The following is a 20,580-nucleotide window of genomic DNA, read 5'->3' as shown; positions in this document are numbered from 1 at the left end:
TGAACCCAAGGATGCTTAACCACTCAGCCACATTCCCGGTCCTTTTCATTTTTTATTTTGAAACAGGGCCTCTCTAAATTGCTTAGGGCCTCACAAAATTGCTGAGGCTGGCCTTGAATTTGTGATCCTCATGCCTCAACCTCCCAAGTCTCTGGGATTATAGGCACACACCACCCTGCCCGGCTTTTACTGTTTATTTTGAGACAGGATTTTGCTAAATTGCCCAGGCTGATCTTGAGTTTACTGTCCTCCTGCCTCAGCCTCTCTAGCTGTAATCCCAGCAATTTGGGAGACTGAGGCAGGAAGATAAGGTCAGTCTGGACAATTGAAAGAGACTATCTCAAAAACAACAACAACAAAGGACTAGGGATGTGGCTCAGTGGCAAAGCACCCCTATTTCAATCCCCAGAACCTTCCCCCCAAAATTAGGTTAATCACTTTATCAATGTGAACCAATTATCTAAGAATAATATTTGCATATTAGCTGTACTGGAATCCCCAGTTAGATGTGTTCTGCTTCTGCTTGTAAATTCCGGAAATAGTTAAACTTCACATGACTTCAATAAGAAAGCTAAGGCTTAGAAAATGTCTCTGTACAGACTTGATTTTTAATTGTGGTGAAGCCCCATTCCTCAAACCACTTATTCAACATTAACTCATTCTATAAACTTGCATCTGTTAGGTTCAGTAGGTAAGATGAGTTAGATGCAGGAGTCTCAAAAAGAAAGTCAGAGTTTAAAAGGGGAAGGTCAGTACTCTGATCCAGTTCTCCAAGGGTCCCCCAGCTTTCAGGGGTAGGGCCTTGTCTGAGATGGAACCAGCTTCCCTCCCTCTCTTCAGCCACACTGGCTTTTTCTTTCTTTTCTTTTTTGGTCCTGGGGATTGAACCCAGAGGTGCTTTACCACTGAGCTAAATCCCCAGTCCTTTTTACTTTATATTTTGAGAGAGGGTCTTCCTAAATTGCAGGGGCTGACTTTGAACTAGTGCTCCTCCTGCCTCAGCCTCCCAAACTACTGAAATTACAGGTGTGCACCACTGCTCCCAGCTTTCTTTCTTTCTTTTTTTTCTTTAATTTCTTAGAGCTCTTCTCACTCCCTCCCCCACTAGCTTTTGCATAAATCCCAGTTCCCTTTACCTTGAAAGTTCATCACCTCTGGCTCTTCTCAGGTCCTTCTTCTCCTCCTCCCCCTCCACCTCCTGCAGGGCTCCCCACTACCTCAGGAAGTTTTTTGTTTTCCAGATTTGGCTAAATCTCCCTCCCTCTACCACCTGCCACCTCAGCACATTGGTGTTTTATAGGAACCCTTGTGATTAACATTTGACTGTCTGCTCTAAAGTCCCTAAGTACCTGGAAAGGCAGAGGCTGACTTGTTTTGTTAGATGCCAGCGCCTGGCACACAGGAGGCTCCAAGAATGAAAAAGAAACAGATGTGCATAGACCTAAGCATGGAAGGCCTCTGTGGAAGGAGGGGTAGGGGTGGGTTAAGGGGTTCTTTAATACCAGGCCTCTTGGCTTCTTTCTCCGGGCTTCTATGACACTAAAATTTTGAAGTTGTTTGCCTCAAGTCCCTAAGACTGCAAGTTGCCAGATAGCAACAAATTCCAGTTATTTAGTGTTTGTGGCCTCTGCACCCAACTGTGCCTGTTACTTAGCAGAAGACACACAGGAAAAACAGTAAACGATAGCCATTAACTAGAATTAACAGATACATTCTGGAGGGTAAGACAAAGTGGGGGGATCAGAACAATTTTCAAAACTATGATTAGGCTTGAGCTGACTCTAAAAGAGAACGCGAACCATCCCCAAGCAAAGAGAAGGAGACGAAAGAAAGAAGAAAAACAGTTAATGAGGAAATTTGCCCTTCTCCCGTTTCGGGGGAAATAAAAAAGAAGAAGAAAAGAAACCCTTAATGAAAGTCTCAACCTTTCTAGGCCTTCACGACTCTATGGTCACCGCGGAGCCTCTACAGTCGCTGCGGTGCCTCTGGCATTTCCTGACCAGTGTGCAACTTTGCAGGGGCTGAATGTACTTAGCTCCCCTCTTGAGGAGAAAATATTTAGGGTCCTCAGAGGAAAGTCGCGCGAGGACCCTTGTAAATAGGGAGGGAGGGAGGGAGGGGTCTTGGCTTCCTTCCATTCACTGTCATTGCACGGAGGCACGGTCACTCCACGCTCGATCTAGCCCCAGCCGCGAGGCCCCTCAGAACCCGAGTCCGCGAGCGCGCAGCCCCACCCCCGGGAGGACGAGGCCCCGCCCCGCCGCAACGGTCCGGACACGCAGGCGCGGTGGCGCGCGCAGGATGGCGCGCGCGGGGGGCGGTGGCGCGCGCGGGGGGCGGTGGCGCGCAGGGCCGCTTAAATAGTGGTGCAGGGGGCGGCGCGCAGCCGCCGCAGCGCTGCTGCTCTGTCCGCGCGAGTCCTCGCAACTGTCTCCGCGTGGCGCGAGCCTCGAGCCTCGCTCTTCCCCCTGACGGCGGCGACAGGAGGAGCGCAGGCGAGAGGCGGCGGGCTCCATGGAGAAAGGCGGACGCCGGGGCAGAGGCGGCGCTTCCATCCCGGCACCCGGGCTCCAGTGACCCGCGCTCGCGTCCTGCACCGCGTCGGAGCGGCCGTCGGCCCCGGGACTAACCGGCCTCGCTGCCACTCCCCGCGCCGCCGCCTTTCTACCGGCGCGCCGAGCCACCGACTCGCCCTCGCCCCTACTCCCCGGCGGGGTGGCGGCGGCTGGGCCCCCTCGGCGGCGGCCGGAGCAGCTTCGGCAGCAAGAGCCCGCCTCTATGATGAAGTTCAAGCCCAACCAGACGCGGACCTATGACCGCGAGGGCTTCAAGAAGCGGGCGGCGTGCCTGTGCTTCCGGAGCGAGCAGGAGGACGAGGTGAGCGGCCGGCGCACGCTGCGCTCCGCGGGGCCTAGGGGGCAGCGGGCGGGTGGTCCTTCGCCGGGTCCCCGCCGACCCTCGGTCTGCGCCGCGCCGCGCCGGGGCGATTGGAGCCTCTCGCTGCTCCCTCCCACCCTCCTTCCTTCCTTTCTCCTGGCTGATCGCGGAGACAAAGGGGCTCGCCCAGTCCGGCCCTCTCCGTCGGGGCCCGCGTGAGGACGGGAGGCCGAGGCGCCTCCTGGCCCCCGGGAAGGTCTCACCTAGCGCGAGTCACCATCTTAACGTGCGAGTTGAGCTTAAAGCTGGATAAACCTCCGGTGCTAACGGAGGGCAGAAATGGCGTGTTGCAGCCGGGCCCTTCCTTTTATATTTCCTTTCCACGTTACTGCAGCTTGCGGTTTCGGATTAAATCTAGGTTGGTTTGTGGAACAAATAGCAGGTCCTCCCCGGGCTTTAAAGCGGAATCGCCTTCGGTCTAGTCAAGTGGACCCATGAGCTCAGATACAGTTGGCATAATTATACTTCGTTTTAAAAAATGGCCTCTTAAAAGTTTTTCTGACTGCAGAAAGGTGGGTACTGAAAGATGTCGGATGTCACCCAAAGGACTAAAATAAACTAGAAATGGGGAAAGTTGCCATTTTCAGACAATAACTGCTATTCTTAGCATATTTATCAAGGCTTCTTTACTTTGCTGTTTGGCTTGACATCTGGAAAAGAGCGGTCTTCTCCAAAAGCAAGCAGTCAATCTGCTACATAACTCCTCAGCTTTGGGTTCATAGGCTGGGGCGAGGTGGGGGGGGGGTTTCCCAGAAGAGCGGTTTTTACTTATTTACTTATTTACTTAATTTTAAAATAGCTCACTGTTTTGAATTTGCTTAGGGCAATAAGCCACTTGGTAGCTGATGAAAATTTTTAACACTGTCGTTCCTAAAATGATTTGATAGGAGAAAAGTTAACATTCAGATTTATGTTTCCATAATTGTGACCAATAAAATACCAGGCTAAAGCTGGAGATGGGAATTTAATGGCTTCCTTGTTACTAGTCTCTATAGTTCTGGTAGGTATGACTTATAGTATACACTCAGTGGTTAGTTCTTGCTAACAAAAAATCACGTGCCTGAAAATTGTACTCTCTAAACTTTTGCCACCCACCCCACTCCCCTTTTTTTTTTTTATTTTAAAGACACTATTGCCTTTAGGGCTAATCAACCTTTGGGGTGGTTCATCAGTGCTCTTTTGGAGTCCTTTAAATGTTAAACCTAAGTTCTGAAGGTGTTTCTAGAGAAAACCAGTGTCTTTCAGATGAATCTACATAGAATTAGAAACTACCAGGAGTAGGATCTAACATTTGCAGAATGAACAAAGCCAACAAGCATCAACTGTGTACTACCAAAAAAAAAAAATTAGGTTTTTGAAGGAAGGATCATATTGGAGGAACACATACTTTGTAGAAGAATATAGCTAACAGTGATCACAGTAAGAATCAAGGATCTTGTCTGACTTATTTTATGATCATATTCTTAGTTGAGAGTTTACAATGTGCTAGGTACAGCCAGAGGAAAGTTTGTTACATGTAATCCCTTTAACACTTGGAGGTAGTACTGGTTTTTCCTGTTAGAGGTGAGGAAGACAGTACAGAGCATAAATGCTTTGCCCAAATGACACAGTTAGAAAGTGGTGGAGTCAGAATTCGGTGCCCAATCCGTACTTCTGATGCTGGGCTCCTAGGAGGGACTGGCCAATAGCAATTAGATGCACACATTTGTTGAATGAGTGAGATTTTGTGAGACTGAGCTTCAAAGTCTTTCTGAAAGTATTACCTTTGAAGTCTTGCCATAATGTGAACTTGGAAATTCAGACTTTGTTAATTTTTTTTTTAAGTCCCTAAGGGAATATATAGGAGATGGAGGAAGTCAAAATGATCCATATTGTATATGGTAACTTAGTCTGACAAGAGCTTCAAGAATTACCTTAGCAGATAAGTGGGTTGTTTTTATGCTTGGAAATTGTTTATCCTTGGTCCAGGGGTATATCTCGGTGGTAGAGATCTTTCCTACCTGGAAAGAGGCCTTGGGTTTGATCCCCATCACTGCCAGGGTGGGAGGGGGGGATTATTTTTTTTGTAAAATAACTACCAAATTCATAGCCTGTAGTTGAGTAAATAGACTAGCTCTGTTAAATAAAATGAAGTAAGGGATAAGATTTGGTTAATATATTAGAGATGCCATTGTGTAAAACTTTGTAAGTAATAATTGATTTTTTTTGGTAAGTAATAATTGATTTTTTTTGTAAGTAATAATTGATTGAGAAACCAGTGAATCAGCTTGTTAGAGGATATACAGAGGGAAGACTCTGAAATTCTCTGAAGTAAAATGTACAGCCAACTTTGACATCTGTTTTAGCTCTTCAAAATCTTCATTTCTTTGGTTGTGTACAGTTGAGGCTCTGTTACATGGTAATTATAGAATAAACTCTAGCAAAACTTTTAGTAAGATGTCCAGGAACACTGAATTTGCTTCCACTCTGTTGAAATTACATTGCTAGCCTTCCAAGAGTAGGATGCAAACCAGCTTATACCCACCTCTCTAACTGATGTTTCCTTGTGCTGGATTAAGAACACCTAGATCTGGTGAGGACATTTAAATGCATATTTTGAGGATGAGTATAAATTGAAATAAAAGTAATTGCTATTTGACCATAAAAAGCTGTGTAGAGCTCACATCTGGCTCTCCTGGTACTGAGTGAGTTCTCAGTAAGTTCTTTAGAACAGGTGGTTCTGGAAAGAAGATTGTTCTGATAGCAGAGTCTGTTTTCTTTTGAGGGTGGCTTTATATATTTTTTTTCTCATTTTTATCTTTATTCTGCCCTATGAGGTAAATAAGTATTAGAATTTATACAGGAAGAAAATAGGTAACTTGTCCCAAGGTCACAGATGCCTTTAGAGCCAACTAGTGTAATCCCAACAACTTGGGAGGGTGAAGCAGGAGGATTCCAAATTCATGACCAGCCTTAGCAATTTAGCAAGACTGTCTCAAAAAAGGTCATGATGTAGGTCAGTAAGTAGTAAACTGCCCCTGGGTTAAATCCTCAGTACCAAAAAATTTTAAAAAATATATACATTTAGAGGCCAGATGTTTTGCTTCAAAGTCTTAGATTTATTCAATCAGCCTCTCCAGAAAATTATTTCTGTGGAGAACCACCTTCAGTTTTGGCAGTTGGGCTTTGAAATAAGCTCACAAAATAATTTTCCTGTAGACTGTGCTTGTTTAGTGAAAGATGCCAACACCTTTACAAATAGGTAACTGAAAATTGGTTAACTTTGAGCATATTTGCATATATATAGTTTGAACAGTGCAAAGATGAAGTCTCAATTCATATCCTGTAGTGGCAGGTTAGACAAATGACTGATTAAAAGGGAAGTACAGTAAGATAAAAGTGCTTTCAGGTGCTCTGGGATTCACATCCAAAGTGAGTCATTTCAGAATGCAGGAAAAGGACCAAGCATCCCAAACAGAGTAAGACTTGGGACTGTGGTCTATAATGCTACAGCTTGGGATACCAAAAAACAAGGAATAGTTAAAACATAGAGTGCCTTAAAATAAGGCTAAGGACTTGTTAGACAGGAAAGGAACTCTTAGTTTTGAACAAAGGACATTTAGAGTTTAGATTTATTTAAGCATGAATACACTAGCAAAATGCCAGCAAAATAGGAATACTGCCAAGATGAGAAATAGAAATGACTTGATCCTGGATGGAATCTAGGCACAGTTGCAAGAGAGACATTATCCGTCCTAAAATCTGACTACTACTCTGCCATTGGACTTGGTGCTGTAATTAGCTTTTAACCTCCCAGAGCCAGTGGCTGCATCTTCTGCAGATGGTCTGCTGTAATACTGGGTATATATTCATGGAAAATCTGAATTCTACAAAATCATAAAACAAAGACAAGGTAGTCTCAGAAAGCACTAATAAATAGTAACAGTACTAATTAGAATTATTAGTACAATTAAGTCTCCACTAGTACAATTAAAGTCTCCGTCTTTACACTTTAAATCAGTAGTTAGTCCACCCCTTTCATATATATACTCTGGGGCTCATGTTTCATTAAGATTAAATACTGTCCAAAGATAGCTTCCTCACACCCCTGCATCCCTTTATTGGTCTTGGGAATTGAACCCAGGTCCTCATACATGCTAGGTAAGTGCTCTACCACTGAGCAACCTCCCCACGCCTTTTTATTTTGAGAATTATTTTCTCACTGAATTGCTGAAGCTGGTTTCAAATTTGAGATCCTCCTGCCTCAGCCTTCCAAGTAGTTGGGATGACAGGCATGAGCCACCACATATGGCTAGTAACTTTTTTTTTTTTTTTTTGGTACCAGGGATTGAACCCAGGGGCACTTAATCACTGAGCCACATCCCTACCCCTTTTTTATATTTAGAGACAGGGTCTTGCTGAGTTGCTTAGGGCCTTACTAAGTTGCTGAGGCTGCCTTTGAACTCACCATCCTCTTGCGGATAGCCCTCCCAGACCTAAAAAAGGGCTGCTGTATAAGTCACTAACCAACTACCTTGTTTGAGGAAATGCACTTCTATAACATTTTCATCTCTTTTTTCCTTAGGGTCTTAGGTGTATCCTAGCCATTGTTAAACCTACAATCTTTTCAAATGACCGTTTGTGCATGGTGGATGTTCATCCCCTGCTGCTCACCTAATTTTGGTTAAATTCCTTTGAAATGGCTAACAATGATAGAAGTAGATTGTGTCAGAGTTTTTGTTTTTTGTTTTAATTGTTGTTGTTGTTTGGGGCTTTGCAGTGCTGGGGATTGAAACAGTGCTGCGGGGAGCACTATACCACTGCACCATATCCCTAGTCCTTTTTATTTTTGAGACAGGGACTTGTAAATAGCTGGGATTACAGGCATGTGCCATCATTACATTTCGAATGATGTTTTTCTGGTATTTGTCCAGGGCATGGAAAACAGGGTAAAGTAAAGAAGCAGCAGTGTAGTGTAGGTGGAGGAATGCTTAGTGAAGGTAGTCAGGTTGAATGGGGTAAGAGGAAATGTCTTGGTGTCCACCACTCTGGACAGTTTTGGCTTTGAGGTTTGAATGTGATTAAAGTCTGGTTCTGTATTTTGGTGGAATGAGTAGTCTTTAAATCTGTTTGGTCTCAGCCCTGGTTTATATGGAAGGTTGGATGTCTACTTTCATCTGTCATCTTATCAACGTGACATATCTCCTGACAGTGGATATGGAAAATAAATTTAAAACCTTAGTGACCACGTATAGCTCTGATAGCTGTTAGTGTATTGTCTTAATGAGATTTTACATGAGCTTTGTTAGGTCAGTTGTACCATTTTTAGAACATAATTAACATGCTAACTATCTTTTCAGTAGATTGAGGATATTATAGAAATGTTTATTTGCCTGTTAGTATGCTTTGGGGGGATAGCAAATGATAATACTTTACGATGATTCTGTGGGGTTTAAATGCTTCCAGTACTTATGAGAAGGACTCATGAGCATCTGCCCTTTTTAAAAAAAAAAAAAAAAATTAATGTAATTGTAGGAAACAGTATGTTGTGATTAGGTAATTGTCTTCACCAAAACAAACCAAAAAAGGCCTTTAAAATAAATTGTGTAGTGGGACTGGAGTGTGTAGCTAAATACAGTGCTTGCTAAGCACATGAAAGGTCCTGGGCTGAGTCCTCAGTACTTCAAAAGAAAAAAAATTAAAAAAAATCAATTGTGGAACTCTACATGTATATAAATAACTAGCTATTAATATTTTACTTTTCCCACTGACCTATATTAGAAAAAGAATAATGAAGCTGAGAATGTGAATTCATACCTAGTAAAACAATCTGTGGTCAGTATAGTACTAGCATCCCAAAGGTTTATCTAGGAAACAAAGTTTCAGTTGTTCATTATACTAGACATCAATCTTGAAAGAAAATTGCAAAGAAGATTTTTAATTTGTACTAACAGAAAAGTGTGATGCCTTTTTTGAGACAGGGTCTCGCTCAGTTGCCCTGGCTGAGCTGGAACTTGGATCCTCCTGCTTCAGTCTCCTGAGTTGATGGGATTACAGGGTTCTGGTAATCCTAGGCTTTTTTTTTAAAAGCCCTTTGTTTTATTTTTATGTGGTGCTGAGAATCTAATGCAGTGCCTCTCACTGGGAAGCACTCTATCACTGAGCTACAACCCCAGCCCCAAAACTAGGCTTTTTAATTTAGTGAACCCTTTCTCTTGAAAGAGAAGTGGAGAAAACTCTAAGATGAAGTATAAACAAACTGACTTTCATATTGTCATTCTTAAAACCCTCTGAAATAGAGCAGGTGTTGGTACTTGGAGACAAAGTAGGAAGTGCTTAGAAAATACTGATAAATTCATGTGCATTAATCTTAATCACAATCTCCTGCCTAAAAATAGCCATTTTATCCTCTCTTGTTGGCCTAATTAAAATATGCACATCTCACAGAGTGCTGTCAGTTTTTCATCAATCCGTATTCATCTAGTGCTGGGGATGGTTTGTGGAATTCCATAGCCATTTCTCATGCCCATGATGGACCTAGTTAATTACAGAATTGCTTGGCTGTCCTAGTTGGCCTCAAAAATCTGACCACTCAGTTTGGGGGGCTGGTTGAGGGGGACAGGGGCTGTGTTAATTGTCTTTTTTTTTTTGGCACCAGGGACTGAACCCAGGGACTGAGCCACATCCCCAGCCCTTTTTATTTTTTATTTTGAGACAGGATCTTGCTAAGTTGCTGAGACGGGCCTTTCGCTTATGATCCTCCTACCAAGCCTCTGGGATTATAAGCGTGCACCACCACGCCTGGCCAGATTTATTTCTTCCACCCTGGCAGACCTAACCTCTTGTGTATAGAATGCCTGTAGGAGATCCTATCTCAAAACAAAAGATAAAATATAAAATATTCTGATAGAGTGCTTGCCTAGCATGTGTGAAGCCCTGAGTTGAATACTTATTATGGGAGAAAAAAAAAAACAAAATAAACTGATTTCTTGAGTGTTTCTCCTTAAGTTCAAGAATTTATGCTGAATTACTATGTCTGACAAGAGATAGATTATTCTTGCCATCTAAAGATTGAAGATTATAAAGACAAAAAGTAAATGGATTTAGTTTGATGCCATGAATATATTTCTTTCTTACTAGTCCATTTTCATAAAGAACTTTAAAAAGGGAATCTTTTTGATGGGAATTATAAGTAAATAATTAACATGTTTTTCTTGCTCCGAAAAGTATGTGTCTTTAAGGTGCTGGATCTGTGTTTTCCAATACATGGTCCTTGAAATTACTAGTGGAATGAGAAACTGAATTTTAATTCGTCTTAAAAAATCCATAAGATTTTGCTGGCAAATGTGTTTCATGCTCAAAAAGGCATGAATAGGTCAAAAGTCAGGCTGGAGGTAGAGGCAGATCAAGGGCATGTAAGAGCTCAGTTCTGGTCTAGTGTAAATTTTTTGTTTTGTTTTGTTTTTTTAAAGATACACTTGTATGAACAGAGGCAATCTTCATTCTTTGATTAGACTAAGTCAACTTGTCCAAAAAATTTATGTAGATGTGTTTCATGGAACTTTCTAAATAATTTATGAAAGGGAGATGTTGACCCACTCAGTGGTTCCATGAGTTGGTGACTTTTGGAAGAAAATTTAGTCATATGTAGATGTCCTATTGATGATACTGGTTTGGTTTTAAAATATGAGGCTAAAATGTTAATTCAGAAAAGCCGACACAGTCTATGCTAGGGGGTTTTCCAACATTAATAATCTTATATAATTTAGCTATTAAAGACAGTCTTGGAGAATTGAGAACATATAGTCATTGACCTAGATATGTGACCCTTGGAATTTTATTTTATTTTTTTTAGGACTCGAAGGAGGATGGAGTTCAAGGTCAGCCTCAGCAACTTAGCCAGGCTGTAAGCAACGCAGAGAGACCCTGTCTCTACATAAAATATTAAGAAGGACTGGTGAAGTGGCTCAGTGGTTAGGTGCCCTGGGTTCAGTCCCTGGTGCCCCCCCCAAAAAAAATAGTTGCTAAGAAAGCATAGAATTGTATAGTAAGATAATAAAGCAAGTAAAATCAGGTTATATGTAACTCATACCTTGTGACTAGAAAAATAGGTCTCTAACCCTGCAGTCAGAACCAGTAGTTGCCAATTATTTTCCCAGTGGCATAAGATACACTTTAAACATTTTTTAGTTTAGCATTTAATTTGCAAGTATTGATGTAGGACCAAGACCTTGGATTGGCCTAGATACTCAATAGCTGCCCCCCAAACTTTTTTTTTTTTTTTTTTTTTGCAGTGCTCGGGAGTAAACTCAAAGTTCTAACATTGAGATACATTCCCAGCCCAAACCTCCTTTTTGAATACATTACAATGGTTTTGAAATTTGATTTGCATTTTTAAGAATTTGAACATAGAGACTTTAGGTTTTTAATGGATTTTACTTTTTCTCCCATTCTTTTCTATACTGGGGATTGAACCCAAGGGCAATTTACCATTGAGCTACATCCCCAGTCCTTTTCTTTATTTTGAGACAGGGTCTCTTTAAGTTGCTTAAGGCCTTGCTAAATTGCTGAGACTAATCTCGAATTTACCATCTTCCTGCTTCAGACTCCCTAGTTGCTGGGATTAAGGGCATACACCATTGCTCCTAGTGTCCATAGTAGTTTTAATAGCCTATCTTCAATTAATCTTTACAGTCTTTTTGATGTATCTTTTTCTGCCATGATAGCATCATTATTTCTCAGTAACTATAAAACAAATAGAATTAGTACCATTGGGTGATGCACCTAATTCTTGGTAAATTAATCCAAGTCAATAAGTGGGGAGGATAGAGAACTAGTTAGTAGTGGCCAAGAATGACCGGACCTAAGATTTTTTTATTTTATTTTTTTGGAACAAGGGATTGAGCTTAGGGATGCTTTCCCACTGAGCCACATCCCCAGCCCTCTTTTAGATTTTATCTAGAGTACTTTTTTACACTTTATCTGGACACAAGACCTTGCTAAATTGCTGAGGCTGGCTTTGAGCTAATGATCCTCCTGCCTCAGCCTTCCAAGCTGCTGGGATTACAGGTGTGTGCCACCACCCCTGGCTTTAAGATATTAAATTCTCATTAACACCAATCCTATAAGAATAATTATTTCTCTTTTCACACAAGGAAACCAATGCACTGAAGGTTGCTTATTAGCACATACCTTATGTGTATCAAGGAATGGAACACCTTGGTTATAATCTTCTGTGCAGTCACCTTTGGAATCAAACCTATGTCTTCTGATACTCACTACATTTCATTAACTGTGGCTATTTAGCTTCTGATTTTGATACGTAACTACTTAGTATTATTTAAATTTAAAGCTGTCTTACATTTCATTTTATCAAAATTGCTAGTTTTGAACTTGCTACCCTCAAAGAATAGGCATCAGTAATTCCACTAAGACCTTGTCAGCCATCATGTTAGTTTTCAGTGCTTTCTCTGGTTTTGTTACTGTTTTACAACAAGTTATTTGCTTCAAGGAATGATGTCGGTGCAAGCAATAAAGCCGTGTCCAGATCTAGAGTGAAACAATGCTGACTCTCTTGTAAATGATCATTGGCTGTGATGAAGGTGTGTCCCTAGGCAAAGGTGTACTCTTTTATAGTAAGGGAGGTATATAATAGGCATTTTCTTCCTACTCAGCCGTTGGGGGATTTAGGGGGAAGGTAGAAGTCTGAACTACTGACAGTCTGAACTTGTCGTTGGGAAAGGTAAAGTTCCTGTTACCCTACCTCAAGTAGGAGGAGGCATCAGTACTGGCTGTGAACGAAGGAAAGAGCTAGGGAGATAGAACTGCTGTAGTGCATGTCAAAAATATATATATATCAGTACCCACATCGGAGATTAACTTTTGTTTAAATTTACTTGAAAGCAATATTCTGTGATAATTTTGCAACATTATTGTTGTGGTTAAAACATGTTACCTTCATAATATCATTTGACATTGATAAAGATTTTGTCATTCTTTTAAAACTTGAGTGGATTTTGACCTAACCTAGACCACAGATTTCATTTTTAAGACTGGTATGTAATACTATTCCAGGTACTATTAAATAGTTAACATCTAGGATACTTGTCTTGATAATATAGTGGGGGTCTGTTGTTTTGAAGAATTTATATAGTTCAGGCTTAATGGTGTCCTTGATGAGAGTTCTGTAGAGTGTTCCTATAAAAAGCCAGATAAGTATTTTAGACTTTGCAGGCTGTATAGTGTAAATATAATTCACCTCTGCTCTTAAAGGATAAATCAGCCAGATTAATATGTACAAGTGAATGAGTGTGACTTGGTTCTAATAAAATTTTACCTATGGACACTGAAATATAAATGTCATCTGTTTTAAAAATAGAAAAACCCTTCTTAGCTCATAAACTGTACCAAACAAAACAGGTGGTGATGGAATTTGCTAATGATGAGCATAAAAATGACAGTTCTATGTACCAAGCATTGATTATACATGCATTTCCCTGTTCCTTTTTCACAGCATCTGTAGTCTTCCAGGTATTCATTACATTTTAACAAGGTGACACATCTATGGTCATATCCTTATATGGAAGAGTAATTAAAGATTTCCTAACTAAAGAATAACTGATAGAACTGCAAACCCCAGTGTGTTCAACTTTAGGGTTAGTAAATGAAGTCTTTGCTTGTATCCTTTGTTAGTATCCAAGAATTGGGAAATTTTACTAATTGAATCTAATATTTAAATTATCTCATTAAATACAGAATGGTTTAGTAATGTAGTTATATTGTTGGATTTTTGGTCTTTGGAAACACAAACCTTTTTGGTAGCATAAGGTGTACTCTTAGTAATTTTAATGACATTTAAGAATGAGCTACAACCTTGCAAAGGTTTGAGAATGTTGTTTGTATCCATAGTGCTTCTCAGGCTGGAAATACATGGTCACGGTGGGTCTTGCAGGTGCTGTTGGTGAGTAGCAGTCGGTACCCAGACCAGTGGATTGTCCCAGGAGGAGGAATGGAGCCTGAGGAGGAGCCCGGCGGTGCTGCCGTGAGGGAAGTTTATGAGGAGGTGAGGTGAATGGTCATTTATTCTCCTTTCACACACACTGTACATTGGGATTCTACAGAAGGGTCTTCTGTGTGAGGTGTACAAACAAGGTATTTTGCTCAGCAACACTGAGGAGAAGGCAAGAAGTTAAGCAGGTCCCAGCAGTGCTTTTTCGTTGTTTTCTGATAGAACACCGATAACCATGTGACTGTAGTTAGCATTTTGGTAAACCACGTGTTTTTTTTGTTGTTGTTTTGTTTTTTTTAACCTGGTAAAATTGAGGTAAAGTCAGTGTGGAAGTTGCTCAGAATCATATTGACATGTAACTTCCTGATTGTCCTGATTACTTGATCAGTGATCAGTGTGTAATATTATGGCCTTGGCAAGGTTAGTATTAACATCGAACAGGAATGCATGGGTCATAAGCTGTAATTCTATCACAAATGAGTAAGAAGCAATTGCTGGGGCTGGGGTTGTGACTCAGCGGTAGAGCGCTCGCCTAGCATGTGTGAGGCCCTGAGTAGAATCTCAGCACCACATATAAATAAATTAATTAAAATTTAAAAAAAGAAGCAATTGCGTTTGTTTTACTACTTTTGTCATCAAGATCAATAAAATATGACACTCCCTCATGTATAAAAAGCACAAGGGGCTTGCTTGTATTCTTTCAGTTGATAGAACTTAACTTACTCGCAGGCAAAACAACAAAGTGAGTAGTGGTGCTGTTATAAATGGGAAGGGAATGCATAAGCCCATTCTTAGGCTTTGTACATAAGGAGAGGTTTCACAGCAGTAGGTTGGTAATAATAGCAATTTCCTGAAGGAAGGACACCTTAAGTAGAGGGAACGGCATGTCCAGTGGTATTCATTTGTAGTATGAAATGGGGAACAACTGAAGTTGCAATAGGTTGGTTACAATGCTAGGAATAAATAATGAGGACTGTGTAATATAAGGGTGCATAGAAGAATCCTAAATCTAAGCCATGGGAAAAGAAGAAAGGAGAAAGATGGATCTTTAAGAAGAGGAAGTGTGTATTTACAGAAGTCTGGTTTCATTCATGTTTGACCCAAATTGGTAGAAAATCTAATTTCTATCAATTCTTGCCACTTCTTATAAAACAATAATCTGATCAATAAGGAGTCACATGTAGAAAAAAATGAAGCCATTATTTTATAGCAAACCACAGGACCTGAATCTTGGTATGGCCAAAAAACTTCACAGAAGCAGGAAGATAGTGATTTGGTATGGGAAGGCCCATTCTGTTTAGATTCAAAAATTGAAAGAGACAGAATAACTTATGTAAATTACATTATTATGAAAAGATAAATATTTGCATTTCATCCTTTTTTTTTTTAATAGGCAGGAGTCAAAGGAAAACTAGGAAGACTCCTGGGTATATTTGAGGTGAGTTACAAAAGTAATCCTCACCTTGCTGTTTATAGCATTTATTCCTTTTGAAGATCAGCAAGATAATCTGGCAGCAGTCTGAACCAGACATTCCTCTAATACTATCTGTAGGCAAGGTAGTCATAAGGATTAGAAAAGGAGGAGGTAAGTAAAAGCCACTTCACCTTTTTTTATATACCATCCATTTTTATACAGCATTATTATGGTAGTAATTACCCCCATTGGCAGTATAGTAAAATCAGTGCATTTCCAGTCCTAGATATATGGGATACTAGAAACATGGGGACATTATTTTTTCAAGATAATATTTAAGGGATAGTTCAGTCTTTAAGGTAAAACCATATAATTTTATTTTTATGCTTTTAGGAAATTCAGAATTCCAGTTGTTCAGCACTTGGGAGAATTGATGACTCTCACAAGTATTCAGTAGTTTTTAGAGTAAAGTCCTAAAAGCATAAGCATTCAGACTTTTCAGAATTCAGCACTTGTTTTACCCAGTTTCATAGCACCATCTCCTGGTTAAACTGGAAAAGATAAGATTTGTTTTCAGTAATTCAAATATCATAGTTCAAGTGACATTTGTCAATATGGTGACAGGTCTTTGAAGAAAACTCATAAAGCTCAAAATATTGGAAGGTAACAGTATTGTTTTCCAAGTACTATTCAACAGAAAATGTCAATCAATATATCTTTTCCCTTAGAAAATAAAACAGAATCGTTTTGCCCTTTTGCCCCAGTGATTTCAATGAATTTATGAATGTAGTGTAACAGATAAATATTACTTGCTAGGCATAGAAATAAGAAAAACAATTTTAAAAAATAAAGAAAAATAGTACTGGGGATGTGGCTCAGTATTAGAGCAGTTGTCTAGCTTGTGTGAGGCCCTGGGTTTTATCCTCAGCACTGGAAAGTAGCAAATGATGATGATGATGAAGAGAAATAATAGTAATAATAAAAACTAATAAGTGACTTACCATGTGTCTAATTTGCTGTTCATACTCCTTCCCAAAGACACAATAAACTGATTGGATTATTCAGGTTATTTGTGGTAGGAAAAAAATCGGGGCAATTATTTAAAGTCTTAGACTACAGCAAACGACTACATTTAATTGGAATGAAAGTGAGTCCCTTCATTTTAAAGCCACCTTTTATTCAAATTTTTAGAGACAAGACTAGGTGCCAGTTTTAATAAGGACAAAATTGAGTTTCAAGCATATTGATTTTTGGGAGGGGGGAGGTACTGGGTATTGAATTCAGGGGCACTCTACCACTGAGCCACATCCCCAACTCTATTTTGTAAGAGACAGGGTCTCACTGAGTTGCTTAGCACCTTGCTTCTGCTGGCTTTAAACTCATAATCCTGCTGTCTCAGCCTTCCCAGCTGCTGGGATTAGAGGTGTGTGCTGGTTTAAAAGATAGTTTTTAAGAAGGGCATTAACCCAGGTATTCTGAAACCTGGCTGTGTGTATAAAAATATCAACACTTTGGCTTTATCCACAAGTGAATTTTCTCTTAAAACAATTTTCCCCCATTCTGAGTAATCAAGTATAACCAAGTTCAAGAAGCCCCAGTCTGGGTTGGTAGGACTGTGCTTTTCTGTGTATCTGGATAAACTGGAATATTCTATAGGAACTGGTACTTTTTCTCTACATATATCCTGAAGGAAGCAATTTTTCACAGCACTGAATGGTTGTCAGAATTAGCCCCAGGGAATAGGAGCTAGTGTAAAAAGAATATGGTTCTTTTAATATAGGTTCCAAATTATAAGATTTTATTTATGAAAACAATGTTGAATATATGTAAGTCAATGTTAAAAAGTTTACTATTAGGCCACGTGTGGTGTTGCACAACTATAATTCCAGCTGCGGTGGAAGTTCACAAGTTTTCTATGTCAGCATGGGCAACTAAATGAACCCTGTCTCAAGAAGAGGCTGGTGATTAGCTCAGTGGTAGAGCAACTGTGGGTTTAATCTTCAGTACCAAAAAAGAAAAAATTAATATTCGGAGCTAGTTTCATCATTGGTGAAGAAGCTCCAGTTCTCATCTTTTAAACTTTAATTTCTTTAAATAATTTAAACTGTACAACTGAGAATAATTGACTGTTGCTTAGTCAGTGCTATGCCAGAACTGTTTATTTTTCCCCTGAAAATACATACTTGGCTTATTCCTGTAGATTAAAATGCTTTTCTTTTTATACTCAAGCAGAACCAAGACCGAAAGCACAGAACATATGTTTATGTTCTTACAGTCACTGAAATATTAGAAGACTGGGAAGATTCTGTTAATATAGGTGAGTTCCTATTCTTTTTGCTCTCTGGTCTTCTGAATTATCTTAAAACTCTTTCCTGAAATATTGTTTAAGCTGTTTCTAAAAAGAGTTATTTGGGAGGGTGGGGGTAAAGGTCATTGTTAGTAGAGTGCAGCTTGCTATTTAAAATTGACTGTATAGTAACTGTTGTCATACTATTCTCTAGGAAGAAAGAGAGAGTGGTTCAAAGTAGAAGATGCAATCAAAGTTCTCCAGTGTCATAAACCTGTACATGCAGAGTATCTGGAAAAGCTAAAGCTGGGTTGCTCCCCAAGCAATGGAAATTCCACAGTACCTTCCCTTCCAGATAATAATGCCTTGTTTGTGACTGCCGCACAGACCTCGGGGTTGCCATCTAGTGTAAGATAGAGAGTTTGGGGAGGGCCTCCCCGACCATGTGTGATCTCTTGGGGAGAGGCTTCTTCACTTTCCTTGGCAAACATCTGAATGATGCTCGCAAACTGTCTGAATTTGCCATGCAGGGATTTCAAACAATTTGCATGTTTTTCAGATGCTTTCAAATCTTCTTTTAAAAAAAAAAAAAGTGTAAAATATTTTTAATAAGCCAAAGCCATGTGGAATTTTTTTTAGATGCCTTAACTGTGCCCCCTCATGTTATTTTTGTCATTTTTTTCCACAGCATTTTTTTAGGGTTTTTTTGTTTTGATCTGTCCATTTGGCATCAGTCTTTTATCAGATCAAATTACTTGTGGGTATGTTCCCCCTAAATTGTTTTCTCATTTGCAGCATTAATATAGTCAACAAATCTTTCTGTGGTGGGAATTAATGAAAAATATTCGTAGTATTAAAGAAATCCATCCATTCCAGAACTTGTTTCATAGGATAAGAATTTAAAATCATAAATTGCACATTTGGACTGTCTCTGTATGGTCCTTAACTGTTCGGGCAAAGGACTTCAATTTGATATTTGGGAAATTTGTCAACTCTTCTCTAAATTTGCATAATTAGTATTATTATGTTGCTGTCAACCTGAAATGGCTATTTTCCCTAAAATTCAATAGTAATTTAACACAAAATATTACTCTATAGTGAGTTGGTGATTTTTACAGAAATACTGTTAGCAAAATGCATGATGTAGTAAATACATCTTATCATGAAGACAGTATTCACGGAATTTATTTAGCATGCTCAGTTGCCAATTCCCTTTGTCATTGATCTCTTACATAGAATATCTTGGAACCATATTTCCCTCAATGTAAATTGCCCTTAAAACATTTTCAGTTTTAATTTAGATTTACCAAAAACCACAGGATTAGAATCTCACCTTCAGGGCCAAGTCAGTGATGGCTGCACCACAGTGAAATACAAAGGCCACCTTGCTGTTCAGCTGCTGTGGGCTTAAGATTGTTAAGGCACCTTCAAATGTCTCATCTTTTTTAGGTTGTCAGTAATTACTATTTGTCATAACTTTTGGGGCACTAAACACACCTGAACTAAAAATTATTTCATCTTACCCTTTATACTCACTTTAAAAATCAGGCATCCCATCTAAAACAAATAAGTACCTGGATTGAAACTCCTGCACTTCCCCCAACAAGGTCAGAAATAAGGGGAGAGGAAAAAAAAACACTTTTGTAAATACTGTAACTGGTGAGTATAAAGTAGAAAAGGTATAGTTAAAATATTTGCTCTCTATATAACTGCTAACCTTTAAAAATATAATTGCTGCTAAAAATAGAGCTCTTATATTTCAGGAAAATTGGTGCCGTTTTGAAAATGAGATCTTGTGCCATTAAAGGCAGCTGAACTAAATATAAACATAATTCACAAATTAATGCTGTCAACGGAAGGAGTAAAGTAGAAAAACTTAACCAGTGACATTTTATCCTAAATTATGTAGTATAATCAAATGTGATCATCAGAATTTTTATATTTTTCTTTGTACAGAGGTTATGTATTCTGAGTGTTTTTAAAAAAGGAAACATTTTAAATCCCACAGATTTGTGTCAATCACCAATGGACTTAAGATTTTTTTTCTCAGTAATCTCTGAAATTTGTTTAAATTATACACTTAACACAGCAGACAAACTGGATTGTTTTTGTATATAAGACTGCTTCCACCTGAAATGCTGTCAAGAGTACTTGGGGGGTTTATCTTGTACATGATATTCTTAGAGGTAATAATGCATGAACTTATTTTATAAACTCTTGGACTATGTATTTGACATGTAAAAAATGTACAGTATTAATGTCAACCATCTCTTAAAAGTTAGCCTATAAATATTGTTGTATAATTTTCTTTCGTCAGAAACATTTTGGTCTAAGTAGTGCCGTCAGGATTTTCTTCAGTGCCATTTAGCAAAACATCTGTCATTCACCTATGCAACTAGCAAAAATGTGTATAATACTACAGAGTACCTTACAGTTTCACTTTTAAAATTTCTTCACTGTTCTTGTGGAACCTGATCTAGCAAAATTAGAGGAAAGCCCCAAGGAAATTTACTTGAAAAGCCAACATTTCCAGGTTAAATAGTGGAATCCACTACTAAAGATAACCAGTAAAATGTCTACCATCTCAACCCTCCAAAGTTTGCAAGGTGTTGAGGCTGTAATTGTGCTTATTTGTGGGGTAGTTGAATAAAATTGGGCACTTAATTTTTCGGTTCCTTGTTCCTCATGAAAAAGCAGTTACTGTAAATTTGATTTGTAGACAAAGTAGAATCTGCCCTGCATGTTGTTTTGTAAAGATGACATTTTTCCATCCAAGCACATGCTATCCAATTTCCTGTCCTATCACACTATTGTATAAAGAGCAGCAAAAACTGGAGGGGGAAGTAACTGCTGTAAACACTGAATTGCTCTGCATGGTCTTATTTGAGATAATTGGTGTAAGAATCTTGACTTTTTTATATTTGGAAACATCAAATAAAAATGGAAACAATCCTT

The 20,580-nt window shown here is 39.4% G+C and overlaps 1 protein-coding gene and 1 long non-coding RNA gene across 4 annotated transcripts in view; one reads left to right on the top strand and one right to left on the bottom strand.

Moving 5' to 3' along the window:
• The window catches only part of LOC117794705 (uncharacterized), a 72,899-nt gene extending 70,961 nt beyond the window's left edge, over positions 1 to 1,938 (bottom strand). For both annotated transcript variants that reach the window (XR_011706914.1, XR_004618554.2), the window contains exon 1: positions 1,137 to 1,938. This is a non-coding gene — a long non-coding RNA (uncharacterized lncRNA). The remainder of the gene's footprint in view (positions 1 to 1,136) is intronic.
• Positions 1,939 to 2,376: 438 nt separating this feature from the next.
• Nudt4 (nudix hydrolase 4) lies at positions 2,377 to 20,580 on the top strand. 2 transcript variants are annotated; one of them, XM_027954180.2, is made up of 5 exons: positions 2,377 to 2,877; positions 13,868 to 13,978; positions 15,318 to 15,362; positions 17,571 to 17,655; positions 17,840 to 20,580. In XM_027954180.2, the coding sequence occupies exons 1-5, from the start codon at positions 2,779 to 2,781 to the stop codon at positions 18,040 to 18,042; spliced, it is 543 nt and encodes a 180-aa protein (XP_027809981.1). In that variant the 5' UTR covers positions 2,377 to 2,778; the 3' UTR covers positions 18,043 to 20,580. The 2 variants fall into 2 exon arrangements, with proteins under 2 accessions (XP_027809981.1, XP_027809901.1); XM_027954100.2 differs by having other exon boundaries at positions 17,568 to 17,655.

The sequence above is a fragment of the Marmota flaviventris genome, chromosome 3 (genome assembly GCF_047511675.1).
Source record: "Marmota flaviventris isolate mMarFla1 chromosome 3, mMarFla1.hap1, whole genome shotgun sequence".
NCBI classification, from domain to species: domain Eukaryota; kingdom Metazoa; phylum Chordata; class Mammalia; order Rodentia; family Sciuridae; genus Marmota; species Marmota flaviventris.
The sequence above is the reverse complement of the archived record's forward strand: the minus strand, read 5'-3'. Positions and strand labels throughout refer to the sequence as shown.